The sequence below is a fragment of the Gorilla gorilla genome, chromosome 4 (assembly GCF_029281585.2).
Source record: "Gorilla gorilla gorilla isolate KB3781 chromosome 4, NHGRI_mGorGor1-v2.1_pri, whole genome shotgun sequence".
NCBI lineage: Eukaryota > Metazoa > Chordata > Mammalia > Primates > Hominidae > Gorilla > Gorilla gorilla.
Window position 1 is genome coordinate 144,513,700 of NC_073228.2, and position 27,153 is coordinate 144,540,852.

The following is a 27,153-nucleotide window of genomic DNA, read 5'->3' on the forward strand; positions in this document are numbered from 1 at the left end:
TCAAAACAAAGCAAAACAAAAAAGAAAAAAAAATTCTTGGTAACTGAGCACTGCTTGTCCAGCCCATTGAGTTTCTGTAGACAAACTGTAGGAACTGGCACAGCAAACTGGCCACAAAGACGTTAGGGGCGTGGACAGCAGCTGCTTGAGCTGCCTGCTGTCCAAGACTCCCGTATGTCATCGCGCAGCGTGGGATTTTGCGGCTTCCTGACAGCCCAGGCTGTCGCTTGACTTGATCTTGGGTTTCACCAAGCCACGAAGGACTAGCGTCCCTCTCTCCTATCCCAAGGGCATTAAGCCTGTCTGGATGAAGTAGGAGAGGAAAGATTTACACGCAGTTCCCAACTTTACGTGACGTGACTAGGGAGGGAATTGACGGTCGCACCGTCTACCTAGCCCAAACGGGGTCACAGCCGGACAAGGAAGTAGCAGATCTCCCAGATGCGGTCTCTTCGCTCCGCTCCGCTCCACCCGCACCAGCAGCGGCCCACCCACCTCTCCTGTAAGAGGAAGAACGTCCCGGAGACACTTCCGGCCCCGCCCCCCGAGGCGGAAGCGGAGTGCCAGGCTACTCCTCCCGCAGTGTGGGTGGTTTCGAGGCTGACTACCCTGCGGCGGCGCGGCTCGCAGTCCTTCTTGGCATGGACCGCACTTGTGAGGAGAGGCCCGCTGAGGATGGGAGCGACGAGGAGGACCCAGACTCCATGGAAGCCCCAACCCGGATCCGGGACACTCCGGAAGACATCGTGCTGGAAGCTCCGGCTAGTGGGCTGGCGTTCCATCCGGCCCGTGACCTACTGGCTGCAGGGGACGTGGACGGGGACGTGTTCGTGTGAGAGCGGGGCAGGGCCGGGGGCGCCGGGTCTGGAAGCTTCCCGGGGGTGGACCTGGGAACAGGAGAGAGGAGAGAAAGTTGCAGGGAGACAAATTTTGCAAGATTCTTTGGGTCCAATTCATTCAATAACATTCGGCTCTTCTATCACACCAATCTGTTGAAAGAACTGGAATGTCGTGACAGCCCAGATACCGTAGTAGGACAAAAAGCCCGTTAAGGCCTTGTTATTTCCCACCGATTATTATTTATTTACTTACCTATTTGAGACGGAGTCTCGCTCTGTCGCCGAGGCTGGAGTGCAGTGGCGCGATCTGGGCTCACTGCAACCTCCCCCTTCCGGGTTCAAGCAGTTCTCTTCCTCAGCCTCCCGAGTAGCTGGGATTATAAGCGCCCGCCACCACGCCCGGCTAATTTTTTTTGTATTTGTAGTAGAGACGGGGTTTCACCATCTTGGCCAGGCTGGTCTTGAACTCCTGACCTCGTGATCCACCTGCCTTCCTCCCAGAGTGCTGGGATTACAGGCGTAAACCACCGCGCCCGGACTCCTACCGGATTATTATATTGTGCCCGAGACAGGCTCAGCAGGCCCCTTTAAGTGATTTTTCAAACCACAAATCTTGGCTCACGCCTGTAATACCCGCACTTTGGGAGGCCGAGGTGGGCGGGTCACCTGAGGTTGGAGCTCGAGACCAGCCTGTTCAACATGGTGAAACCCCGTCTCTACTAAAAATACAAAAATTAGCCTGGTGTGGTGGCGCGGGCCTGTAATCCCAGCTACACGGGAGGATGAGGCAGAAGAATCACTTGGACTCGGGCGGTGGAGGTTGCAGTGAGCCAAGATCGTGCCACTGCACTCCAGCTTGGACAATAGAGTGAGACACTCCGTTATTAAAACCCTTCAATGGTCTGCTTTTAGGGTTTAGTACAAATTTCTCAATCCCGCCTTCTAGGATTTAGTACACATTTCTCAATCCCGCCTTCAACGCCCTGACCATCTGTGCTCATTCATCCATACCTTTTAAAAATACATCTTGGGCCGGGCGTGGTGGCTCATGCCTGTAATCCCAGCACTTTGGGAGACCAAGGTGGGGTATCACCTGAGGTCAGGAGTTGGAGACCAGCCTGGCCAACATGGTGAAATCCTGTCTCTACTAAAAATAGAAAAATTAGCTGGGTGTGGTGGCGGGCACCTGTAATCCCAGCTTCTCGGGAGGCTGAGGCAGGAGAATCGCTTGAACCTGGGAGGCGGAGGTGGCAGTGAGCCGAGATCGTGCCATTGCACTCCAGCCTGGGCAACAAGAGCAAAACTCCATCTCAAAAAAAAAAAAAAAAAATCTCGAAACCTCAGCCCATTTGCATGTGCTATTCTGCCCGGAAAACTCCTTTCCCCTCACTTTTACCTACTATCTCTGAGTTTCCAGGATCTCTTCCCTCTTCCTCTCTCCCCAGACTAAAATTGGTTACCTGTTAGATGCTGCCATGGCACCAGGTGCCATGGTACCTTTCCCTTACTAATGAATGGTTGGTAACCATATGTCCATTTGTGTAATTATTTGAATGCTGTCTCCTTCACTAATGTTTTTCAAACGTCTTTGACCTTGCCTCACAGGGAAATACCTTTTACATTATATATGATGCTCTGTGATACAATTTCTGATTTTATTCTATTATTGTGTACATGTACACAAAATGCTGATTGTAGCTTACTAGTCCGTTATATGACTAGAATGTGAAAAAACACTGTTCTGGAGTGTAATCTGTCATCGGTTTTGTTCTCTATTTTATCTCCAACCTCTAGTCTAGGGTAGATGCTCAATACATGTTTGATTTTGAACAAAAGATACAGGTTAGAGGCAGTGGAAAAGTTGAAGATGTTATGCTTATCAGATTTACTTAATGAATTTAAACCTCAACCCCTCATTAGCTGTAATGGCCTTGAGCGTGTTAACTTCTGTATTTTCATCTTTGAAAGGGGGAATTATACCTACCCTTGCAGAGGGGACAGGTTTGCAGTACAGCGCCTAAGCAGCTCTTCAACAAATGTAGGTTCCCTTCTACTACTATCCATATTTATGGTGCCAGGCACTTGGGAGTTGCCCCAGACATCCACCTTTCTTCACATTCCACACAACTTTGTTGCTTCCCTTGTCTTAAAAAAGGTTCTGGAGGAAAATTCTTGGTTCTCCCCTTCCCCACCCTCAGCCATGACTATTGTGAAAAGGTTCCTTTTCCGAGGATTAAATTCAAACTTCTGCTTGGCTCATGTGGTCTCATGCCCACCCCAGCCCATCTTTCTAGATTCAGTCATGCTACTCTCCTGCTACAAGGAACCCTCCTCATTCCTTATCTCTGCTGCCTCCAGTATCTGGCCCTTGCTCTCCGCCAGGCAAATTCTACTCTTGTATGATCCAACCCACATGTCACCACCTTAGCTTTCCAGGGCTCTCTTCTCCCTTCCCAAGTATTCATTCAATTTGTGAATGTTTATTAAGCTACTTTTTCATGTTCAGCACTGGGACAGAGAAAATGAGCAGGCTCAGTTCTGCCTACCTGGAACTCACTGGCAATTAAGCATTATTCATTCTGCCCTTTTTGAGGATCTGCTCTGAGGCAGGCACTTGGGGGTATTCCGTAAACAGTACTCACCTCAAAGTTGTTTACAGGCTGGTGCCTCTCCCCCACCTCCATTTTGATCTTGCCTCTTTTTCAGCACGTACTCTCAATGTACTGTAATTAATTGTGGCTTTCTCTAGCTCCTGCAGACCTGAAGTGCAAGAGCCTGCTCTACCTTACTGATTTTTAGATTTCTAACTTCTGGGGCTGGTCTTTTGTCATTGATGTAACAAATATCTCCTCCACAGTGGTCCAGACCCAATCTTTGTCCAGGCTGGGGCTTTCAAAGATGATAAAGAGGGGTTGGGTGGGATCACAAAGAAATCTTGCGCAAATATACCTTGAACTAATATATATTGAAAAAAGCAAGACCTAACATTTCAAACTCACTGAAAATGGAGAAATGAGATGGTAAACTTTTTGGGCTTAGAGGTATAGAAGCAGGAACTCTTAGGTAGGTGGGAAGGCTGCTCTGTCTATTTGGTGTCTGCACTCAATGCAACCCAGGCTGGGTCTGGAGTCATTTACCCTCCTTCCCCTCTCCCCAGCTTTTCCTACTCTTGCCAAGAGGGAGAAACCAAGGAGCTCTGGTCATCGGGTCACCATCTCAAGGCCTGCCGAGCTGTGGCCTTCTCTGAAGATGGGCAGAGTGAGTACTGGGGAAGACAACCAGCAATGTGGTGGAAGGGAGCAGTGAGCAGCACCATGACCTGGGCACCTTTTCCCCAGAGCTCATTACTGTCTCCAAGGACAAAGCCATCCACGTTCTAGATGTGGAGCAGGGCCGACTGGAAAGACGTGTTTCCAAGGCTCATGGGTAAGGAGAGCAGCCAATTCTGTGTATGTGCATGGAGGTGAAGGGTAAGGACCAGGAGGTCCCCACTGGGACAGAGATGCTCCAAGAAGTTCTACATCTGTGTCTCTAGTGCCCCCATCAACAGTCTTCTGCTGGTGGATGAGAATGTTCTGGCCACTGGGGATGACACAGGTGGTATCCGTCTCTGGGACCAGCGGAAGGAGGGCCCCTTAATGGATATGAGGCAACATGAAGAGTACATCGCAGACATGGCTCTGGATCCAGCCAAAAAGCTGCTGCTGACAGCCAGGTACAACTTCAAAGCTGCCTTGCCTCCCCCCCACGTCCCTGTGTGAAATGTCTTCCTCAAATGGACCTTGTGTCTGAGCCTACTGCTCTACTCTCTACAGCGGGGATGGCTGCCTTGGCGTCTTCAACATTAAGAGGCGTCGGTTTGAGCTGCTCTCAGAACCTCAGTCTGGGGACCTGACCTCTGTCACTCTCATGAAAGTACAGCTGGTTATGGTGGGATGGAGGGGTGTGTGCTGGGGGCTTAGTCTAAGGCAGCTTCCACATTGTTTTCCCTATTTCCCTGCAGTGGGGGAAGAAGGTGGCCTGTGGCTCCAGTGAAGGTACCATCTACCTCTTCAATTGGAATGGCTTTGGGGCCACAAGTGACCGCTTTGCCCTGAGAGCTGAATCTATCGACTGCATGGTTCCAGTCACCGAGAGTCTGCTGTGTACTGGCTCCACTGATGGAGTCATCAGGTGAGGGAAGCCTGGACAGCCCTTAGGTCACAGGAAGGGCAGACCCAGCTAGCCAGTACTCAACACTGTTCTTTCCCTGCCCAGGGCTGTGAACATCCTACCGAACCGAGTGGTGGGCAGTGTGGGCCAGCACACTGGGGAGCCTGTGGAGGAGCTGGCCCTCTCCCACTGTGGCCGCTTCCTGGCCAGTAGTGGCCATGACCAGCACCTCAAGTTTTGGGACATGGCCCAGCTGCGAGCTGTGGTGGTGGATGACTACCGTCGGCGCAAAAAAAAGGGAGGACCACTGCGGGCTTTGAGCAGCAAGACTTGGAGCACCGATGACTTCTTCGCAGGACTGAGGGAAGAGGGAGAAGACTCCATGGCTCAGGAAGAAAAGGAGGAGACTGGGGATGACAGTGACTGAAGGAATGAATTGAATCTTGAGACGGGTCCTCACCAGGCAAGAGTCTTGCTTATTGGGCTGCATCCCAGAGAGGATATGAATTATTATTTTTTGAAAAGACAGGGTTTTGCCGTCGTCCAGGCTGGAGTGCGCTGGCTTGATCTTGCCTCACTGCAGCCTCAGTGTCCCCAGGCTCAGGTTGTCCTTCCACCTTAGCCTCTGGAGTAGCTGGGACTACAGGTGTGCACTACCACACCAGGCCAATTTTTTTTTTTTTTTTTTTTGGTAGAAACAGGGGTCTGTGTTGCCCAGGCTGGTCTTCAACTCCTGGACTCAAATGATCCACCTGCCTCTGCTTCCCAAAGTGCTGGGATTACAGGCACGAGCCACCACACCTGGCCAAAAAAATTTATATTTTTTGAGACAAGGTCTCACTCTGTCACCCAGGCTGGAGTACAGTGGGTCGATCATGGCTCACTGCATCCTTGACTTCCTGGGCTCAAGTGATCCACCTCCTGCCTGGTAGCTGAGACTTAACAGGCATCTGCCACCATGCTTGACTAATTTTTGTGATTATTATTTTTTTTTTTTGGTAGAGACCAGGGGTTTCACTATGTTGACCAAGCTGGTCTTGAACTCCTGGGCTCAAGTGATCCTCCTGCCTTGGCCTCCCAAAATGCTGGGATTACAGGCATGAGCCACTGTGCCTGGCTGGATATGAAATTTTTTTTTTTTTTTTTTTGAGACGGGGTTTCGCTCTTGTTGCCAGGGCTGGAGTGCAATGGCGTGATCTTGGCTCACTGCAACCTCCGCCTCCCGGGTTCAAGCAATTCTCCTGCCTCAGCCTCCCAAGTAGCTGGGATTACAGGTGTCTGCCACCATGCCAGGCTAATTTTTATATTTTCAGTAGAGACGGGGTTTCTCCATGCTGGCCAGGCTGGTCTCGAACTCCTGACCTCAGGTGATCCACCCACCTCAGCCTCCCAAAGTGCTGGGATTACAGGCAAAAGCCAACACACCCGGCCTGGATATGAATTCATAATACCCTACAGTGCAGCACAAGAAGATGCACTCAAAGCACTGATGTGAGGAAGTACTTGCCCCGTAGCAGCTATTCACTCTACCAGTGTAAACAAACTCTAAGCTAGGGCAAGACAGCACAGACACAAGTATATACTAACCAGGGGTTTAATATAAATACAACCAGCATAGAAAGACCCAAAACTATACAGAAACCAAAACCAGAATGCCATGTGGTGGAGGCAAAGGGCAGAATTTCTGACCCCTTTGGCTCAGCTGCCCTTCCCCACAAATAAAAACCAACAAAGAGAACAAATCAGGACAATAAAGAAGATTCATGCTAAGCTGTGGCAGAGGGGGGAAGGTATGATCGGGTGGGGGTGGGACAAGGAACGGCCATGGAAGATCACTGGGTCAGGTTGGACCCTGGGCTGGGAGGGGGAGGGCAAGGCCCCTCACCACAACTTAACCCAAACCTAAGCTGCCCCCAGGTGCCATAGGTCCCTGTCCCAGCAGGGAGGCTGATGGGCCTGGGCCCATGCCCCTCCCCACCTTTGGGGGTCAGAAAGTGGCCACCCAGGCCTGCTGGGTTGGGGCCTGACACAGGCTCTGCATGCCCATTCAGGGTGCCTGTGGAGAGAGAATGGAGTCACTGTTTAACCATGGTACCTGCCTCAGCCCCAGCAGACCACAGGAGGTTGGCCCCAGACTCACTGAGTGTCTGCAGCAGCCGTACAGACACAGCATCCTTGGCCACCTCATGCCCATCCCGGCCATCTAGGGTCAGCACAACCCAGATGAGGCCGCTGAAGGGCACCGGATGCCCAGGAATCACCACCTGGTACCAGAAGCGGTGCCAGCCAGCAGGTCCTATGCCCAAACACTTGGTGAGGAACACAGGGCTGCCCAGCTTCATTCGTTGGCACAGCAACTGCAGGGTAGCCCGAGCCCCTTGGAACCCTAACTTGTCCCTTGCCAAAGCCAACTGGCTGCCCTCTGGCTGTGGGGACCGCAAGAAGGGACCCACAAGCTGCTGGCGAAGTCGCTGCTTCAGGTCTGGCTTGAGCCACTCCACAGCCACCTGCTCTCCACAGAGGTGTGACTGCCCTGTAGGAAAAATGCAAAGACAAGGGCAGGTCTAAACCCTGGGCCCAAGCCTCCAGGTTGTGAGCCCTTTGGAGCTACACAGTCCTGTAATTTGTAGCCTTCCCATTTCCTGGTAGTGTGACCATGGGTAAGAAAAGACAATGAAGCCTTCAGCCTCCATTATTTGCAAAGGGAGTATATAACACACTGCTACCTTACAAGTTTCCTTGGAGAAGTACTGGTTAATTGCAGGCTTTGTCTGCCTCATAACCATCATAATGGCTAATCTTTACTGGGAAAACTTGCTGTAAGTCAGTCAGTGTGCTAAGTACCGTACACCCATTATGTTACTTAATTCTCATAACAGTCTGAGGAAACAGATTCTATAGTAGTAAAAAGCTCAGTTGGATTCCCTTGAGCAAATCAATTTCTCTAACAGTTTCCTCATAGCTTGAGGGTCCTGTGCCTATTTTGCGGTGTGGGGGTGGGGGAAGGTTGAGAATTAAGTCAGGAGGTAATGCTCGGGAAGTGTCACAAATTCAGGTAAGCGGTGGTGGTAGCACCATTGGAAGTTTTAAAAATCTGAGATCAAGTAGTAAAAGGTTGCAAATTCTGGCATGTTTGACTCTAAGATCTTGTAACTTTAACAGCTATGCTCAATATAAAGTGCCGGGCAGAACGCGTTTGGCCCCAGCCAGCACCCCCGCCCCAGCCTACCTTCCACCAGGGCCTTTTTGGCCATGGCAGCGGCCCGGTGCGAGCTGAATTTGAGCAGAGCGATCTGCCCGGGCGCCGGTCCGGGGCTGGGCAGCAGCCGCGCCTCCTGCAAGCCGGGACCCAGCGGCTGCAGCGCGAGCAGCAGCGCGCTGCGGGTCAGATTCGGCGGCAGGCCGTCAACGCTCAGCTCACACTTCTCGGTGCTGCGGCACACGAGCAGCGGGCAGGACGGCCGCAGCGGGTGGTTGTGCAGCGTGGCGATGGCGGCCTGCGCGCCGCGCCGCGAGCTGTAGCGGGCATAGGCGAAGCCGCGGTTCAGGCCGCTGAAGGTCATCATCAGGCGGAACTCGTAGAGGCGGCCCACGCGCTGGAACAGCGGGATAAGCTGGTGCTCGTACACGTCCTGAGGCAGCCGCCCGATGAACACCTCTGACCCAGCTGGCGGCGGGCTGCCCACCCAGCCTGTGGGAAGGGGGTATGCAAGGCCACCGTCAGGCGACGCTTTCGAATACTGAGCCCACGGACCCAGCGCGCGGGGGTGGGAGGCGATGTGAACAAAGGTCTGTGAAATGGGTTTACACCCGTACCCTGGGTGGTTGGCATAATTAGGTGACTGCGCTAACGAGGGGGCTGGCACAGAGTAGGTACACCTTGAGATTGGCCCCCTCCCTCGACGGGGCGGGTGGACGTGGAGCCACAGTTCCTCCTTTGCTGGGGGGTATAAATCCGGGTAGTTCGCAGTTTCTGACAGTGAAGGCTCGGAGCAGCCCCTCCCCCAAAGGGGGCTGGTGTAGCCGGACAGGCGGAGGGGCTGGGACTACCGTACCTGGGGGTGGCCCGCCATACTTCCTCTGCCCGTTCACCTGCACCAGGCGGATGCCTGTCTCCCTGACCCACGCCTCCAGCGCCGCCTTGTTCTCTGGATTCACCCTCTCACACCACAGCTGAGAGGGAAAGGAAGCTTGGAATGGCGGATCGCCAAGCGCGCCCCCACCTCTCCTGTGGTACTGGGGTCCCTAAAGCCGACACCCGCTCCGGCGGGGCTCGCCGGCCCCCAAGTCGCCAGCCGCTTACCTCACAATCCCGCTTGGACTGCATGGCTCTCCAGCTGGCCCCCTCGTACCCTCTTTATAACTTCCTCCCCACCGGCCTCTGGAAGCTTCCCTACCCCTCCACCCCGCAAGCTCTCATTGGCTCTGAGCGCGACCCCGCCTCCCAGGGGGGTGGAGGTATCCACTGCACGTGCGCCGCCCGGGCTTCGCTCAGACCTTCAGGTGAAAGCTGCAAAGTCGCGGGTGCGTATGTACGGGGACTGCCTCCCGAGGAGGAGCTCCCAAGCCGCAGGGTGGACGCTGGAGACAAGAACCTCAGGGTCACAAGTTTACTGTTTTTCTCCCTTTTCCATCCCTACATTGGTCTGCTGGGGAAGGCGGGGCTAGGCATCACTGACACACGCAGACTCCATGGTTGAGGCATTTTATTGGACCTTTGGCAATTGGTGGTGGGGAGGCATCTGCTCCAACTGGTGCGGGGCCCTGCAGATGGGACCATCTCAGGCTGGGTCCTTGTAGCCCAGGAGCACAGACTGGACTAAGCCTCCTGGGCCTTGTATGAAAAAGGTGTTGTACCTGGCCGTTTTTGCCAGTAATAATAAAATAACCATAATAAAAATTAAAGTCTCTGTTCTGACCACTCTTCAGGTCTTCCGCTGAAACGGAAAAGTGCAAAGCAGTTGAAGTACATATGCAGTTTGTCTTAACCTCAAATAGTGCCAGTCCCACTTCCTTTCCTCTGATAGTTTGTTCAGTTCAGCAGATGCAGAGGGGCTGGCCTGTTCTCCTTTTGATTTCCTCCACAAGGTCTTCTCTTCGGACATCCACCTGGCCAGGATGGGAGAAGAAGGTGGTATAAGCATCTTCCATTCCACTGCTCCCCGAGTGCCTAGTTTCCTCTAGCCCTCTAGGCATCAGGCTTGTCTCAGCTGGGAGCAGGAACCTAATTAAACACCTCAGGCTAGAGTGTGCCTCTTGGGGGAGCCAACAAACCATAAGGTATATGCAGGGATGGAGATCTCACCCTACTAAGACCACAATAATAGGTTAAGCCCTCAAGGCTTTTATGAGTTGTACTAATATCAGTGCCAGGCTTTTTCTCAGGTCTTGAATGGGCATGGGCCTGCCAAAATGGCATACATTCTCTGTCCCTTAGCCTTCCTGCCCACCTCCCTCACCTCTTCCCTGCTAGTCACTGAACGGAGCTTGATGACCCCATCCTTGAGTTCCTGCTCGCCGATGATAGCCACCAGTGGGATGCCTGCCTCCTCACAGTACTGCAACTGGTTCAGTAGCTTTGGGTTCTTCTTGTACAGCAGCTCAGCCTGCAGGGGACAAGAGCAGAAGATGAAGGCTGGCTTCTGCTGTCCTCAGGGACAGAGGGTGTCCAAGCTGGCACCCTGTTCTTAGCTCTACTTTTGAGAAGTAATGGCAGGATCCATTATGGGCGAGCTTTTATTCACTTTGTGTCCAGCACACCTAAGTTTGCTGCCACCCTGGGGCTTGCCTCCCGTACCTTGATCCCAGCATCCCACAGTTCTGAGACAAGCTTTAGTCTTTCCTCTAGCAGCTTCTTCTGTGCAGATGCCACAAGCACCTGTGTCTCCGTGGTCCGTACCTTCTCCTCCAAAGCCTGGGGAAGGGGCAGATAAAAGTCAGAGAGCTGGGCTAACACCTTCAAGGAGCAAACAAAGCAGGCTCTAGTCGGGATTTTGAGACCAGGCCCAACTCAGCTCTACCAGGGCAGGGGCCCTGTCTTCTCATCTAGCACCTTGGGCATAAAGGTAGCTTTTAGTAGATATGAGGACTGAACTGACTGACTTGTACATAGAACGTATCAGAATAAATAACTTAGGGCAAGAGTAAAGGTAGCTTTTTTACAGTAACTTCAAGCTTATCTCCATGTAATACCTTTTTTTTTTTTTTTGAGACAGGGTCTCTGTCATCCAGGCTGAAGTGCCGTGGTGTGATCACTGCAGCTTCGACCTCCCAAGCTCAAGTGATCTTCCCACCTCAGCCTCCTGACTACAGGCACACACCACCATACTCAGCTAATTAAAAAAAAAAAAAAAAAAAAATTTTTTTTTTTTTTTAATCTGTAGAGACAGGGTCTCATCATGTTGCCTAGGCTGGTCCATGTAGTACCTTAAGGGTCCACCAAAGCATTCACACAGAAGTACTACTATGAGCCCACCCCAATTAGATCACCCTTGGCAGTTTTAGTCCCCACTTACTATCTACCCATTTATGACACTGTGCCTCTCACACTTCAGTTACAGGGCACAGGCGTGTATATGGGTGTGGGGAAAGGAGAATGCTGCTGCTGCTTCCCTTGTCTTTTTCAGGCAAACTATTTTCATAGTTCTTAGAATGTAAGATGCCTACTGGAAAAATGATCTCAACTGGGAAATGGGTGGTTTCCACCCTAGAGAAAAGGCATAGGACCGTGGGGAGGTTGCCAGAGCATTTCCCAGAAGATGAAATGCAACCAGCCACTTAAGACCAGCAGCAACAAAGGAGGGCTTGAGGCTACAAGAGGCTTCCTTGGTGTTACTCTAGGTGCTAGAGAGTCACGGTAGCCATCTGAGGGATCCCAGGGCCTCAGACACATGCTTCCCATTTAGAGACAGTATTGCAGTGTGGTTAGTGGCAAGACTTTGGAGTCAGACTGCCTGGATTCAAATTCTGACTCTACCACTTACAAGTTTCATGGCCTTAAGCAAATTATTTGATCTATAATGCTTCAGTGTTCTCATCTGGAAAATGCAATTAATAAAATTAGCTACTCTCACAGGGCTGTAGTAACAATTATATTTTGATAATGCATGAAAAGCACCAAGCACAGTGCCTGGCACAAGGCAGTAAAATGTTAAGTATTCTGTATCATGAGGAAGATCTAAGTCTTGGATACACCAGCCCAGGTTTGTGACAGCCCTGAAGGAAGTAGAGACCCAGAGCAGAGGATTGAGTGCAGAAAGATTATGGATTAAAGATCCATGAAACTTACATATAATGGGGTAGAAATCTGTGAAAAAGAGCAATAATCTTTTCTCCATTTCTGTGAGATGCTCCCTGCCCAAAGCAGCACCACTTGCTCCCTTGGAGATCAGATAGCTTAGGTGCCACCACCTGCTCAGACTATCTTCTACCCACCTCCTAGGACCTACCTCTAGTCTCTGTTCCACGATGGAGAAAATCCGCTCCACCCCAATGCTGAGCCCCACACATGGCACCTTGCGCCCTTTGGGGTCGAACATGCCCACTAGCCCATCATAGCGTCCTCCAGCAGCCACACTGCCCACACCCAGGGGCTCTTCCCCTGCCTGGGCTGGGGTCTGTAGCAGCACGGCCTCATAGATCACCCCAGTGTAGTAATCCAGCCCTCGAGCAAGGCTCAGGTCAAAGGAGATCTGTGGAGATAAGAAGATGGTCAGTGCCAGATTAAGATCAGGGACCTGAAGCCCCAGAGCTCAGAAGGGATCCCGTCCCCAACTTGACTCACTTTGTCATCAATGCCAAATAGGGTCAGGTACTCAAAGAGCAACTTCAGGTCTCCCAGGCCCTCCAAGGCCTGCTTGTTTTGGGATAGTTTAGGATCCTGGAGCAGCTGTTCCACCAGGGATACCCCACCTGGGGAGACAGACTTGTGAGTGAGGCTGACAAGGAAACAAAAAAGGTAAGGGGGGTTGACCTTCTTGCCTGGACTCTAGTAGCCCATGCATGTGTGTGTACATATGCATAGACACACTCACTCCCCTACATACATAACACAGAACAGTTTCAACTTTAGGACTGAGGGCAGTGGGACGGCTGCTGGGGAGGCTTGGTTCTGTTCCTCACCATGTTGCTGGACGTAGTCCCCAATGCGGTCAGCCACCTCGGGTGCAAGGCCCTTCTCTCCCACCATCTCATTCTTCACCTCTTCCCAGGACACCTAGGCAGACAGACACCAGTCAGGGACCCCTGGGCAGCTTCTGCACCACAGAGCAAGTGTGTACTGTCCTCAGTGAACTGTTTTGGAGCAGTAGCTGCCCATGAGCCTACATCCTGGGGCTAACCTTCCTCTGGTGGGTATAGAGGCATGCACCTCTCTCTCTCTCAATCTTTTTTTCCATTTCCCAAGGCAGGGTGGGATCTGGGAAAAGAAGTCAAGTACTTGAGTTGTTACCTTGTCCAGCTTGTCTACTGAGGAGCAGATGGTACGGAACTTGCTGTCAGAAACACCACAGATAGCAAACATCCCATCTAGAATGCGTCGATCGTTTACCTGCAAGGAACCAATGCATAGTGAGGGGGGAATCTCTTTTCTTACATGACCTGCAATAGTCATGGTCACTTGGGCTACTGGTCCCTCTGCACAAGGATCTTCTCTTGTGAGAGGCCAGGCCCAACTTTGCCCTCCCAGCCTTGTCAGCTCTGACCTTGACCAGGAAGTCGCCTATCTGAAGTGAACTCAGGATCTCGCACATGATCTTCAGGCACTCTGCATCAGGGATCATGGGATCAAAGTTCCCAGCAATGTCAAAATCCTGCAGGGAGAGGGTTAGCCAGCGGTTTTCAGGGATTCACCTTTCTGAAGGGGGGACTCTGGGAGCTCTGTCCTCTAGGAAGGCCTGGTTGCACTCAAGCTTAGAATTTCTCTTTCATTTTCTGATCATCAGCCCAGAGGAAAACCCCGGCATCTTTGGGCTTCTCACCAGTTTTGGTTTCCTTTCCATGTACTGGGCTATTCCTTCATTTTCTACTTCATCATCTTCTTAACTCCTCCTACTGGGTGGGGTGATTATATGGCTTTAGTGCTTAGCCATTTTCCCTAATCATCCAGAAGCCCTGGCATCAGTCTGGATGATTTGATGTATCAAAGCTAATTTCCTTATTCTCTGCTGTGATCCTATCACTGTGGTTTAAAATAAAGAGCACTGGACCAAGAGTTCTAGTTCTGACTTTGCCTTTCTTATCCCTATGATCTCTTCATCTGCTGGGTATCAAGTTTACTCATATGTAAAATGGAGAGACTTTATTCTCCTCCCCCACCACAGGGATTTTGTGAAATCTGCATGAAAACACCATAGAAGAGGCTGGGTGCGGTGGCTCACGCCTGTAATCCCAGCACTTTGGGAGGCCGAGGCAGGCGGATCACGAGACCAGGAGTTCGAGACCAGCCTGGCCAACATGGTGAAACCCCGTCTCTACTAAAAATACAAAAAATTAGCCAGGCATAGTGGCAGGCGCCTGTAATCCCAGCTACTCAGGTGGCTGAGGCAGAAGAATCGTTTGAACCCAGGAGGCAGAGGTTGCAGTGAGCCAAGACTGCACCACTGCACTCCAGCTTGGGCAACAGAGCGAGACTCCGTCTCAAAAAAACAAAAAACAAACAAAAAAACCACCATAGAAACCCTAAGAGCATTATCTGGGTCATCCAATTTGCTCAGGACACCGTGAGTACTCAATAGATTCTGCTGGCTTGAGAAAGCCCCAAGTAACTCATCCTGCCCCACGGTTTCCCAACACTCACACACTGGTAGAATTCCCGGTATCGGCCACGGGTCATGGCTGGGTTATCCCGCCGATATACCTTTGCTATGTGGTAGCGTTTAATGTTGGTCAGTTTATTCATTGCCAAATACCGAGCAAAAGGAACCTGATGACAAAGAGTTAAGGAGAAAGCCCCTCCTATCACTGTCTGCAAGTTGATTATCATCACCAGCAGAAGCTGGGGTCTAACCCCTCCCTATGTGGGTAAAACTGCCACCCATAAGATTAATAGCACTTACAAACATCAGAAAGCATCAGCTGTGCTACCACATGAGGTAGCTGAAGGCTCAAAAAAGATTAAGGCACCTTTCCCTTTTGTAGTGTTGACTGGACTTTTTTGAGCATGGCAAGGGGCTGGGCAGGTTGGCCACAGACCAGAAAAAGGCGACCAGAAAAAGGCCCCCATATGGGATTTCTAAGCAGATGATTCTCTGTGTAGCTTGAAGACAAGGGAAATGTGTTGCTAGTCCATTAAGAAGAATTTTGTTCACTGGACAAGGCAGGGGAGAGATATTCTGGAGCCAGGGGATGACTGTAGAGTTGGAACTGGGCCCTGACATCAAGCTGAGGTCTCACTCAGGATTCAGAAGATTTCTAAGGATGTGTATGCTCTGTTTAGCCAAAGTTCCACTCCTGGTTTAGAGAAATAATTCCCCTAATCGCCAAAGGCCTCATATTTGATCCTACCTACTCTACCATTCTTAAACCTGAGCCAAGTGAGTGCCAATTCATCCAAAGTCTCAAGAGCCCAAGTTTAGAAAGATACAGTGAGGTCATAGCGAAGGGACAGGAGCTCCCCGCCCTGGTCCTTCAGGTCATAGATAAGCTTGGAGTCTTCCCCATACTTTCCCATCAGTGTTTCCTGGAGAAAACATAAATAAATGTGGTCATAATAATAAACATAACAATTTAAAAGGAAGTTTTGAAAACAAACATGACTGATTCCAACTTGTCTACATTTCCCTCTGCTCTTTATCCCAATTCTTAGGTGTCTGATGTAGTTATCATTAAAAGGAAACACCAATTTTGTGTTTTTTCTATTTTGATTTTGTAACAGAGCTGAAGTATTTTTCTTACACATTTTCCTCTTAAAAATCTTTTTTTTCTTCAGACTTCTCAGCATGAAGTTTTTTTTTTTTTTTTTTGAAATGGAGTCTCGCTCTGTCACCAGGCTGGAGTGCAGTGGCGTGATCTCGGCTCACTGCAACCTCTGACTCCGGGGTTCAAGAGATTCTCCTGCCTCAGCCTCCAGAGTGGCTGGGACTACAGGCGGGTGCCACCATGCCCGGCTAAGTTTTGTATTTTTAGTAGAGACAGGGTTTCACCATGTTGGCCAGGATGGTCTCAATCTCTTGACCTTGTGATCTGCCCGCTTCAGCCTCCTAAAGTACTGGGATTACAGGCGCGAGCCACAGCGCCCGGCCTGAAGTGTTTTTAAAAGATGCATAAATTCCAGTGAGAAGAAACTCTGTACTTACTTCCTCCCTCATGTTATACTGTTAGGTGTTTAGGTTATTCTAATTAAAAAAAAATTTTTTTTAGGCCAGGCATAGCGGCTCACGCCTGTAATCCCAGCACTTTGGGAGGCCAAGGCGGATGGATCACCTGAGGTCAGGAGTTCGTGACCAGCCTGGCCAACATGGTGAAACCCTGTCTCTACTAAAAATACAAAAATTAGCTGGGGGAGCTGGTAGGCATCTAATCCCAGCTATTCGGAGGCTTAGGCAGGAGAATCGCTTGAACCCGGGAGGCAGAGGGTGCAGTGAGCAGAGAACGCACCATTGCACTCCAGCCTGGGTGACAAGAGTGAAACTCTGTCTCAAAAAAAAAAAAAAAAATTCCCCATAACATTTCAATATCTAATATTTAGGTATATAGCTCTTTTTTTTTAAAAAAAAGTATTTCTCTTGATGATAAACTACTAGGAATAGGTTATTAGACCAACAAACATAAATGTTTTTTGATGCCTGAGATTCGAATAATGTCAAAAGTAAAAACTGGGGAATGTCTTAAGGGCATTACAGCAGTCCTTGCCCTGTGATGTCTATCATCGGTAATAGCATATTTCACTTACCAGGTTGGCAAAGATTAAAAAGCCTGAAACTTCCCAGTATGCAGTATCAGAAACAGTCACACACTAGTGTTACAGGCTGAACTGTGTCCCCCTGGCCCCACCCTCCCCAATTCATTTGTTTAAGTCCTAACTCCCAGTAACCTCTGAACATGTCTATATTTGGTGATAGGGTCTTTAAAGAGATGATTAAGCTAACATGAGGTCTCCAAGTTGGGCTCTAATCCAATATGTTGTTGTAAGAAGAGAAAATTTAGATAGGGACAGAGGGAAGACGATGTAAAGACAAAGGGAGGCTGGGCGCGGTGGCTCATGCCTGTAATTCCAGCACTTTGGGAGGCTGGGGTGGGCGAATCACTGGAGGCCAGGAATTCAAGACCACCAACCTGGTCAACATGGTGAAACCTCGTCTCTACTAAAAATAGAAAAATTAGCCAGGTGTGGTGGCACACGTGTGTAATCCCAGCTACTTAGGAGACTGAGGCAGGAGAATCGCTTGAACCTGGGAGGTGGAGGTTGCAGTGAGATGAGATGGTGCCACTGCACTCCAGCCCAGGCAACAGAGTGAGACTCTGTCTCAATTAAAAAAAAAACAAAGGGAGATGATGGCCATCTACAAGCCATGGAGAGAGGCCTGGAACAGATCCTTCCTTATGGCCTTCAGAAAGAACTAGGCCTGCCAACATGTTATGCCAACTTCCAGCCTCTGGAACTGTGAGAAAATAAATTTCTGTTGTTTAGGCTACCCAGTCTATGGTACTTTGTTATGGTAGCCCTAGCAAACTAATACAGTAGGTAAAAACAGTCTCATAAATATGTACAATTAAATATCAATAAAAAGAGACATTGATGAAGGAAACAACAGATAATTTCAGACAGTTTTATAGCCTAAAGGCAATAAACTAGCTCATTGTGATAAGAGAGAGAACAGCTACTTTAAAGAAGGTAGTTGGAGAAGATTACTTGAGGAGTGGCATTTTAGCTGAGCTCTGAAATTAAAATCTGGCTGGCTGGACGTGGTGGTTCATGCCTGTAATGTCAGCACTTTGGGAGGCTGAGGAAGGAGGACCACTTGAGGCCAGGGGTTCGTTCGCAAGCAGCCTGGGCAACATAGCAAGACCTCTGTCTCTATTTGTATTTTTTTTTTTTGAAAAAAGGAATTAAAATCTGCAGTCTCTAGTATAATCTGAAATAAATCATGCAAAGAGCTAAGGAAAGGGAGTTCAGGAAAGGGGAAGAGCAAGAACAAAGGTGTGGAGGTACAAACACACTGACTATGTTCCAAGAGTAGGAAGACCAGAGTAGCATAGTGGGCAAGAGGAAAAATAGCATGAGATGAGGTAGGTGAGGCAGTGGCCAGATCACCTAGGGCTCTGTAAACCTGAGTAAAGAGTTTGGGTTGTACTATAAGTGCAGTGGGAATCACTGGGTTTGAAGCAGATAGTAATGCAATCTGGGTTGGCTGGTTTGTTTTAGAGACAGGGGCTTGCTACATTGCCCAGACTGGAGTATGGTGGCTATTCACAGGCACCATCGTAGCACACTACAGCCTTGAACTCCTCAGATCCAGTGATCTTTCTGCTTCAGCCTCCTGAGAAGCAGGAACTACAGATGTGCCCAGTTGCAATCTAGTTTTTAATAGCAAAGAACTACTAACAACTTCAGAGTCCATTAATAGGAGAGTGGTTGCATATTTATGTACGTATGGTTTGCATGAATCTAGAAAACATTCCAAGTACAGATGCCACACAATACAATGTAGAGAGGACCCAGAACAATTACCACTCCAAAGAATGGCTCTCTTTTGGAATCTGCTGGCCACAACCAAGATAATAAAAGACAGGGCCTCTCCCTCCAAGCCATTCTTGTCCCTCTTCTTATTGGAGCAAAGACTGGTCTGTGTCCACAACAGGAGTGGGCCCTTTGGACCCTCACTCTCTTGTTGTCATCTTCTTTGTTATTCAAATGCCCACTCATCTACCATGTAGTTTCTTCTTGCCCATTCCTCACCTTTAGTTCAAATACAGGTGTATCAATGACTTCTGCACCGTGGCGCTTGAAGCAACGGATGATTACGTCAAACACCTTCTCGCGAACTGCCATCTGCCGGGGACTATAGTCTCTTGTGCCCTTGGAGTTGAAATCAGCCAGAGAACCAGAAATGAGGTTTGAAAACCAAGAACAATATGTTTTGGAAATATAAAAGGATGACCTCAATAATGAAAACGCAAATCCTGCTCTAAACAGATTTTCCTACAGGCCACTGAGTTTTAAAACAAGTACAAATAATTCCCTATTAATTCCCACACCCATTTGCTATCTGCCTTCCAAACTCCATTCCCTTTTAAGTTTGGGTCTATTTTCTAAAATTCTTAGAACTCTTTTCTTTAAGCCATTTTTCTAAACACTCTCTCTCGGATAACAGAACATTTCCTGGCCTAATAACAAACACCTACCTGAGGCCAGGCACAGTGGCTCACGCCTGTAATCCCAGCACTTCGGGAGGCCGAGGCAGATGGATTGCCTGAGGTCAGGGGTTCGAGACCAGCCTGGCCAACATGGTGAAACCTCGTCTCTACTAAAAATACAGAAATTAGCCGGGTGCGACGGCATGCCCCTTGTAGTCCCAGCTACTTGGGAGGCTGATGCATGAGGATCCTTGAACCTGGGAGGTGGAGGTTGCAGTGAGCCGAGATTGTGCCACTGCACTCCAGCCTGGGCAACAGAGTGAGACTGTCTCAATAAAACAAACAAATGGTGGTGGCAGGTGCCTGTAATCCCAGCTACTCAGGAGGCTCAAGGCAGGGAGAATCACTTGAACCTGGGAGGCGGAGGTTGCAGTGAGCCAAGATTGCGCCACTGCACTCCAGACTGAGAGACAGAGCGAGACTCTGTCTCAAAAACAAAACAAAATAAAACAAAACAAACCAACCAGCCAGGCGCGGTGGCTCACACCTGTAATCCCAGCACTTGGGGAGGCCGAGGCGGGCGGATCACGAAGTCAGGAGATCAAGACCATCCTGGTGAACACTGTGAAACCCCGTCTCTACTAAAAATACAAAAAAAATTAGCCGGGTGTGGTGGCAGGTGCCTGTAGTCCCAGCTACTTGGGAGGCTGAGGCAGGAGAATGGCGTGAACCCGGCAGGCGGAGCTTGCAGTGAGCTGAGATCGCGCCACTGTGCTCCAGCCTGGGAGACAGAGCAAGACTCTGTCAAAAACAAAACAAAACAAAACCAACCAACCAAACAAAAATAATAACAACAAAAAAAACCTACATGATTATAGGCAATATAACCAACTCAAACTGGCTCAACTAATTGAATTCCAAATTTTATAAGCAACGTTTCTCTCCCAATATAACTTTTCTTTTAAATCTTAGTTACAACTGTTTGTTCTCTAATTTGTTTCTGGTAACAACTCTATGACATAGGCTAGGCAGATAAATTTTACAGATGAAGTACAGGATGTTGAGAAGTGAAGTCATTTCTTAAGGCCATTCAGCATGTTTGTGGCAGTCAGGACTAGAACTGTGTTCTCTTCCAGGTCAGAGCTTCCAATCGGGCTTTTATACCCTACTCCACAGTCTTTGGTTTCAGGACCTCTTTACACTCTTACTATGTATTCAAGACCCCAAAGTGGATTATACCTATCAATATTTACTGTATTAGAATTAGAACTGCAAAAATTTTAAAATATTTATTCATTTAACAAATAATATATGTTAACACAAATAATATATCTATTATATGTTAACGCAAATAATATTTTAGAAAAAGGTAACTGTTTTCCAAAACAATTTAGTGAGAAGAGTGGCACTGATTTACATCTTTGCAAATCTTTAATGTCTGACTGAATAGAAGACAGCAGGATTCTCATATGTGATTTTTGCATTCAATCTGTCGTGATATGTCGTGCTGGTTGAAGTATATAAAGAAAATCTAACCTTACACAGATATGTAGTTGTAAAAGGAAGAGTATTTTAACAAACTTTTCAGCTAACTGTGGATATTTTTCTTTGGTACTACATCAGAATCCAACAAGTGGTTGTTTCTTAAAGATTGGTTGCAATGTGGAATTTGAAAGCTAGATCAATGAACTTAAAAAAAAATAAAAAGAACAATTAGTCTCTCACTTATCTAGTACCTAGAATAGTCAAATTCATAGAGACAGAAAGTAGAAAGTAGGACAGCAGTTACCAGGGGCTGGAGGGAGGGTGAAGTGGGGAGTTATTGTTTAATGGGTACAGAGTTTCAGTTGGGGATGATGAAAAAATTCTGGAGGTGGATAATGGTGATGGTTATGAGTATGAATGTACTTCATGTTACTGAACTGTACACTTAAAAATCATTAAAATGGGCTGGGCGTGGTGGCTCACACCTGTAATCCCAGCACTTTGAGAGGCCAAGGCAGGTGGATCACGGGGTCAAGAGATCGAGACTATCCTGGCCAACATGGTGAAACCCTGTCTCTACTAAAAAATACAAAAATTAGCTGGGCGTAGTGGCACGCACCTGTAGTCCCAGCTACCTGGGAGGCTGAGGCAGGAGAATTGCTTGAACCCAGGAGGTGGAGGCTGCAGTGAGCCAAGGTCATGCCACTGCACTCCAGCCTGGTGACAGAGTGAGACTCTGTCTCAAAAAAAAAAAAAAAAAAAAATCATTAAAATGGTAAATTTTATGTTACGTATATTTTCCTACAAAAAAAAAAAATCCACTACTGTATTTTGTACTTTGAATGAATGGATCCTTTGCCTGTGCATGATTTCATAACAGGTCTTTCAAATGTTGATACACTTCATTATACAATATCAGGAAGCCTTATTTATTTACATCACTTCAGATCTCATCAAGAAAGTCTTTTTTTTTTGAGATGGAGTCTCGCTCTCTCACCCAGGCTGAAGTGCAGTGGTGTGATCTCGGCTCACTGCAACCTCCACCTCCCGGGTTCAAATAATTCTCCTGCCTCAGCCTCCTGAGTAGCTGGGACTACATACAGGCGCATGCCACCACGCCCGGCAAATTTTTTGTATTTTTAGTAGAGACGGGGTTCCACCATGTTAGCCAGGATGGTCTTGATCTCCTGACCTCATGATCCGCTTGCCTCTGCTTCCCAAAGTGCTTGGATTACAGGCGTGAGCCACCTTGCCTGGCCTGTTTTTATTTGTGTGTTTGTTTCTGAGATGGAGTCTCACTCTGTCACCCAGGCTGGAGTACAGTGGCGTGTTCTCGGCTCATTGCAACCTCCACCTCCCAGGTTCAAACGATTCTCCTGCCTCAGCCTCCCGAGGAGCTGGGATTACAGACATGCGCTACCATACCTGGCTAATTTTTGTATTTTTAGTAGAGACAGCGTTTCACCATGTTGGCTAGGCTGGTCTCAAACTCCTGACCTCAGGTGATCCGCCCACCTTGGTCTCTCAAAGTGCTGGGATTACAGGCATAAGCCACCACACCCAGTAGAAAACTCTTTAATTATTGGGAAGCTGTCAAGCTTATGATGGAAGATGCAAGTTTTCTAAAATTCTTTTTTTTTTTTTTTTTGAGATGTTTCACTCTTGTTGCCTAGGCTGGAGTGCAATGACGTGATCTCGGCTCACCACAACCTCTGCTTCCCAGGTTCAAGAGATTCTTGTGCCTTAGCCTCCCTAGTAGCTGGCATTACAAGCATGCGCCACCACGCCCAGCTAATTTTTAGTAGAGATGGGGTTTCTCTATGTTGGTCAGGTTGGTCTCAAACTCCCGACCTCAGGTGATCCGCCCGCCTTGGCCTCCCAAAGTGCTGGGATTATAGGCTTGAGCCACCATGCCCTGACTAAGTTTTCTAAAATTCTAACTTTCACCTGAATACTTGAATTTTTTCACTGCCTACAAGTATTGTCAGATGTCTTCCTTGAGGTGACAAGGCTCACTTCGTTTATTGTTGTAAAAATGTCTGCCAAATATTTAAGTTTGAAAAACCATAATTTATCTTTCAGTTTTTAATTCAAATAAAACAAGATGTTATATGAAAAAAGTAGCTAGATCAGCTTGCAACTTGAACAATGGCATAAGCATTTTCCCTACCTTGGAGTGCAGAAGTGCTTTATATGTACTTCCCATTTTGTCATAGCAAATATTTAAAAATAGGGTCCTCAAGGGTCAAGATTCAATAAAATTAGTAAGTTTTTGGCCAGGCATGGTGGCTCAGCCTAGCACTTTGGGAGGCCAAGGTGGGCAGATTGCCTGAGCTCAAGAGTTCCAAACCAGCCTGGGCAACATGGTGAAACATGTTGTAGGTTTCTTGTATGTTTTTTGTATTTCTGTAAAAATACAAAAAATTAGCTGTGTGTGGTGGTACCCGCCTGTAATCCCAGATACTCAGGAGGCTGAGGCACAATAATTGCTTGAACCTGGGAAGTGGAGGCTGCAGTGAGCCAAGATTGTGACACTGAACTCCAGCCTGGGCAACAGAGTGAGATTCTGTCTCCAAAGAAACCCCAAAACAAACAAACAAAGTTTTACCATTTTATCAATGACATTTTTAAGTAAAACTGAATTTTTTAAATTAATTAATTAATTTATTTATTTATTTACTTACTTACTGTGAGTGCATGGCAGTGAAGAACATACTGGCTATTAGTACGGTTTAGTGTCACTGTCTTAATGTATGCTAAGGCACCATCAGTTCTACTCACCAGCGCTTTTGTGCCTTCAGTGCAAATGTTAACACAACGAAAAAGGCAGATAATGTCTTAGAATTATTATAGAAGGGCCGGGCGCAGTGGCTCACGCCTGTAATCCCAGCACTTTAGGAGGCCGAGGTGGGAGGATCACTTGAGGCCAGGAATTCAAGACCAGCGCAGCCAACACAGTGAAACCCCATCTGTACTAAAAATACAAAAAATTAGCCGGGTGCAGTGGCACACCCCTGTAGTCCCAGCTACTCGGAAGGCTGAGGCAGGACAATCGCTTGAACCCGGGAGGCGGAGGTTGCAGTGAGCTGAGATCACGCCACTGCACTCCAGCCTGGGCGACAGAGCAAGACTCCGTCTCAAACAAAACAAAACAAAAGAATTATTATAGAAATAGTTTTGACCATGAAGATCCCTTGAAAGAGTCTTGTCCCCACAATACTGAGTTTTCTATTGTTAATACTAAAATGGATATTAACTCTCTAGCATAATCTTAACACTATAGTATGGAAATTTTCAAAGACACAATATAGAGAATAGTATTACAGGTCACCATTTATCCATTACCCAGCTTCAACAACCATTAACATCTGCTATTCTTATTTCATTTAAGCCCTGACATGTTTTTCTTACATATTTTTAAATAAATCCCAGACGTCATACCATTTCATCCATAAATACTTCAGTATGAATCTCTAACTCATACGGACATTTAAAAAACCCCAAAGACTCTATCTTTATTATAACTAACAAAACTAACAGCAACTCCTTAATATTATCTAATGCTAAGCCATGGTCAGTTTTCCCCAGTTGCCTCAATAATATCTTTTTATGGTTGATGTATTTGAATCAGCTTCAGAATGAAGTCTATGCATTGTAATCAGCTGATATATCTATTTAATCTACAATAGTTTCCTTCCCTCCCCAACTTTTTTTTTTTTTATTTTAAAAAGGTCATTTATTAACTGAGGAAATTGGGCCATTTGTCCTAAAAAAAAATTTTCACATTCTAGATTTGGTGAACAATATGCTTGATGTGCCATCTAACATGTTCCTCCATCTCTAGTATTTCCTGTAAACTGATAGTTAGTCCAAAGATCTGATTAGATTCAAGTTCAATTTACTTGGCAAGAATACTTCACAGGTGGTGCTGTGTACTTCTTATTGCATCACATCAGCAGGAACATAATGTCTAGTTGTCCTACTTTTAGTGATGTTAAAACTGATCACTGGTAAGGACAGACTGATCCATCATAAATTCCACGGTAAGCTTTTCATCTAATAGTTTGAAAAATCACTGATGATCACCACTTTGGGATTTTACACTGTCTCTTTAACCTTCAAAAATTAGTTACATGTAGAAAGAAACAGCTCAATGAATTTTGGAGCCCAAAGAATTAACCTTAACACAAGGAAAACAGACCATCTCCCCTCTCCTTTGGAATTCAATTTCAAATACATGTATTAAATAGAATCATCCCTCAGTATCCACAGGAGATTTGTTCTGGGCCCCATGTGGATACCAAAAATCCATGGATGCTCAAGCCCTTGACATAAAATTATATGCACATCCTCCTATATACTTTAAATAGTCTCTAGAGTGTTTATAATGCTTTAGACAACGTAAAGCCTATGTAAATAGTTGCTATATTTTTTATTTGAAATTTTTATTGTTAGATTTCAAAAGGTTTTTGTTTGTTTGTTTTTAGAGATAGGGACTCACTATGTTGCTCAGGCTGGTCTCAAGCTCCTGGGCTCAAATGATCCTTCCCTTGTGGCCTCCCAAAGTGCTGGGATTACAGGTGTAAGCCACCACACTCAGCCAGATTTTTTTTCTTAATTGTTTCTTTTCCCCTGAATGGTTTTGATCCACAGTTGGTTGAATCTGTGAATGTGGGACCTTGGGATATGGAGGGCTGACTATACCTATTTAGGCATCTAGTCTCAGTCTCAAGGTAAATAAACGACATAAATAACTACTTAAAGTTGGTGTAATAACAAATATGTATGAAGTGCCAAGAGCACCTAGATGAAGGGGTAAACAGTTCTGTTTATAGAACTTACAGAAAGTGGAACTGAACTGGAGGATGAGCTCAGAATCTCCAACCTCATTCCACTCTACTCTCCTTAACTTAGTTCTAGCCATGTAGATCATCCTCTAGTTCCTCAAAACTACCAAAGTTCTTTCCCACTTTAGGGTTTCCATACTCTACCTGGACCTATCTTTGTCACACTTGTCCTCTGGCTATCTCCTACTCATTCATTAGATCAGTTAGTATATCACTTCCGCAGTTAGCCTTTCTCAGACTCCCCAGTTCTCCCTTATTTTTCTCAGAGCAACCTTAATTTCTTTATATCATTTTTCACAATATGTAATTACATAACCATGTGTGGTGGCCGGGTGCGGTGGCACACGTCTGTAATCCCAGCACTTTGGGAGACTGAGGCGGGCAGATCACTTGAGGTCAGAAGTTCAAGACCATCCTGGCCAATATAGTGAAACCCCGTCTCTACTAAAAATACAAAAATTAGCTGGGCATGGTGGTGGGCACCTGTAGTCCCAGCTACTCAGGAGGCTGAAGCAGGAGAATCGCTTGAACCCAGGAGGCAGCGGCTGCAGTGAGCCAAGATGTGCCACTGCACTCCAGCCTGTGCAATAGAGGATACTCCGTTTCAAAAAAAACAAAAAAAAACCTGTGTGGGATTATTTGTTCTAAGTCTCTCTCCTTCAGTAGAATGTAAGCTCCATGAGGGTAGGCTATATTGTCCACCATGGTATATATTCAGTGCTTTGTATAGTGCTAGAGACATAGCGCTAAATACACATTTATTGAATGAACGAAGGAGTAGCAGCAGCAGGCTGACTCCCCTGATCACCCAGCTGGCCTAGTTTCTGCCATCACTTTGCCATCCCAGAATGACTCAGGTAGAGTCCAGTCCAGCCCAGCGCCCAGAGCGACTGTCCTCTCCTCTGCAGCATTTCAGATCCTCCTCAATGACCTGGTTTAGGGAGGCAGACATAAGCGCCCCGTGAGTAGAGTTAGAGACTTTCTCAGTGGCTCCCTACAGGAATGATATTACCTTGGGGGTTTTGAGCACAAATTTCTGTTTGCTTTCATCAGGACCCAGCTGTGCCTTCAGTTTCAGGAGTTTTGCCACCTCCTCCTCGATCTGTGAAGGGAAAGAAGGCGCTGAGCTATCCATCTGTCACTCTCCTCCCTCCCCCGCCATTCATTCAATATTCCTCCCTCATCACATCTCTCTGCTCAGGCCTAGCTTTGTTTCTCTCGGGACCCACCCCGGATGTCTCCCCACGCAGCCCACTCTCCTCCCTACAAGACTGGTCGCTTCCCTCACATCTCTACCCTATGTCCCGAACTCCCTGGCTTTACGTCCTCCTAGGCTTTGCCTTGGCCCTCTCCCCTACTGCCTAAATCTCACCAGCTCGGCGCTGGCCTTCTGCTGCTTGAGGCCTCGCACGCGCTCTCCCTGAAGTTTCACCAGCTCCTCCAGCGCCGCACGCTCTGCCATCCCGGCTGTCCACTTGAGCCGCCTGCTGTCTCGACCTGCGGTGGTTGCCCCAGCCTCAGCAAGGATGACTTCC

General features: G+C 47.8%; 3 protein-coding genes across 4 annotated transcripts; 1 reads left to right on the forward strand and 2 right to left on the reverse strand.

Moving 5' to 3' along the window:
• Window positions 1–174: 174 nt before the first annotated feature.
• On the forward strand, window positions 175–6,733 carry WDR55 (WD repeat domain 55). The gene is made up of 7 exons (XM_019026790.4): window positions 175–832; window positions 3,997–4,097; window positions 4,178–4,265; window positions 4,375–4,554; window positions 4,655–4,754; window positions 4,843–5,012; window positions 5,097–6,733. The coding sequence occupies exons 1-7, from the start codon at window positions 642–644 to the stop codon at window positions 5,416–5,418; spliced, it is 1,152 nt and encodes a 383-aa protein (XP_018882335.1). The 5' UTR covers window positions 175–641; the 3' UTR covers window positions 5,419–6,733.
• On the reverse strand, window positions 6,569–9,532 carry DND1 (DND microRNA-mediated repression inhibitor 1). Its single transcript, XM_004042651.5, has 4 exons — window positions 9,295–9,532; window positions 9,047–9,164; window positions 8,221–8,682; window positions 6,569–7,524 (listed from the first exon to the last, which is right to left on the reverse strand). The coding sequence occupies exons 1-4, from the start codon at window positions 9,316–9,318 to the stop codon at window positions 7,067–7,069; spliced, it is 1,062 nt and encodes a 353-aa protein (XP_004042699.1). The 5' UTR covers window positions 9,319–9,532; the 3' UTR covers window positions 6,569–7,066.
• A 148-nt stretch (window positions 9,533–9,680) lies between these two features.
• On the reverse strand, window positions 9,681–27,140 carry HARS1 (histidyl-tRNA synthetase 1). Of its 2 annotated transcripts, XM_004042640.5 has the most exons (13): window positions 26,991–27,140; window positions 26,631–26,720; window positions 18,889–19,008; window positions 15,574–15,669; window positions 14,788–14,913; window positions 13,694–13,801; window positions 13,441–13,539; window positions 13,113–13,206; window positions 12,775–12,902; window positions 12,440–12,682; window positions 10,789–10,905; window positions 10,451–10,597; window positions 9,681–10,100 (listed from the first exon to the last, which is right to left on the reverse strand). In XM_004042640.5, exons 1-13 carry the CDS (start codon window positions 27,078–27,080, stop codon window positions 10,029–10,031), a joined length of 1,530 nt encoding a protein of 509 aa, XP_004042688.1. In that variant the 5' UTR covers window positions 27,081–27,140; the 3' UTR covers window positions 9,681–10,028. The 2 variants fall into 2 exon arrangements, with proteins under 2 accessions (XP_004042688.1, XP_055245187.1); XM_055389212.1 differs by lacking the exons at window positions 14,788–14,913; window positions 15,574–15,669 and having other exon boundaries at window positions 26,991–27,134.
• Window positions 27,141–27,153: the final 13 nt, after the last annotated feature.

Excerpts from the sequence above, each read along its gene's own strand:
- WDR55 (XM_019026790.4), top strand. The coding sequence starts at position 642 with ATGGACCGCACTTGTGAGGAGAGGCCCGCTGAGGATGGGAGCGACGAG. Across the intron at positions 4,266-4,374 it reads CGTGTTTCCAAGGCTCATGG|TGCCCCCATCAACAGTCTTC; the intron begins GTAAGGAGAGCA and ends CTGTGTCTCTAG. Across the intron at positions 4,755-4,842 it reads CCTCTGTCACTCTCATGAAA|TGGGGGAAGAAGGTGGCCTG; the intron begins GTACAGCTGGTT and ends ATTTCCCTGCAG.
- DND1 (XM_004042651.5), bottom strand. The coding sequence starts at position 9,318 with ATGCAGTCCAAGCGGGATTGTGAG. Across the intron at positions 9,165-9,294 it reads AGTCCAAGCGGGATTGTGAG|CTGTGGTGTGAGAGGGTGAA; the intron begins GTAAGCGGCTGG and ends TTTCCCTCTCAG. Across the intron at positions 7,525-8,220 it reads CAAAAAGGCCCTGGTGGAAG|GGCAGTCACACCTCTGTGGA; the intron begins GTAGGCTGGGGC and ends TTTTTCCTACAG.
- HARS1 (XM_004042640.5), bottom strand. The coding sequence starts at position 27,080 with ATGGCAGAGCGTGCGGCGCTGGAGGAGCTGGTGAAACTTCAGGGAGAG. Across the intron at positions 15,670-18,888 it reads CACCTGTATTTGAACTAAAG|GAAACACTGATGGGAAAGTA; the intron begins GTGAGGAATGGG and ends TGTTTTCTCCAG. Across the intron at positions 13,207-13,440 it reads CAGTAGACAAGCTGGACAAG|GTGTCCTGGGAAGAGGTGAA; the intron begins GTAACAACTCAA and ends CTGTCTGCCTAG.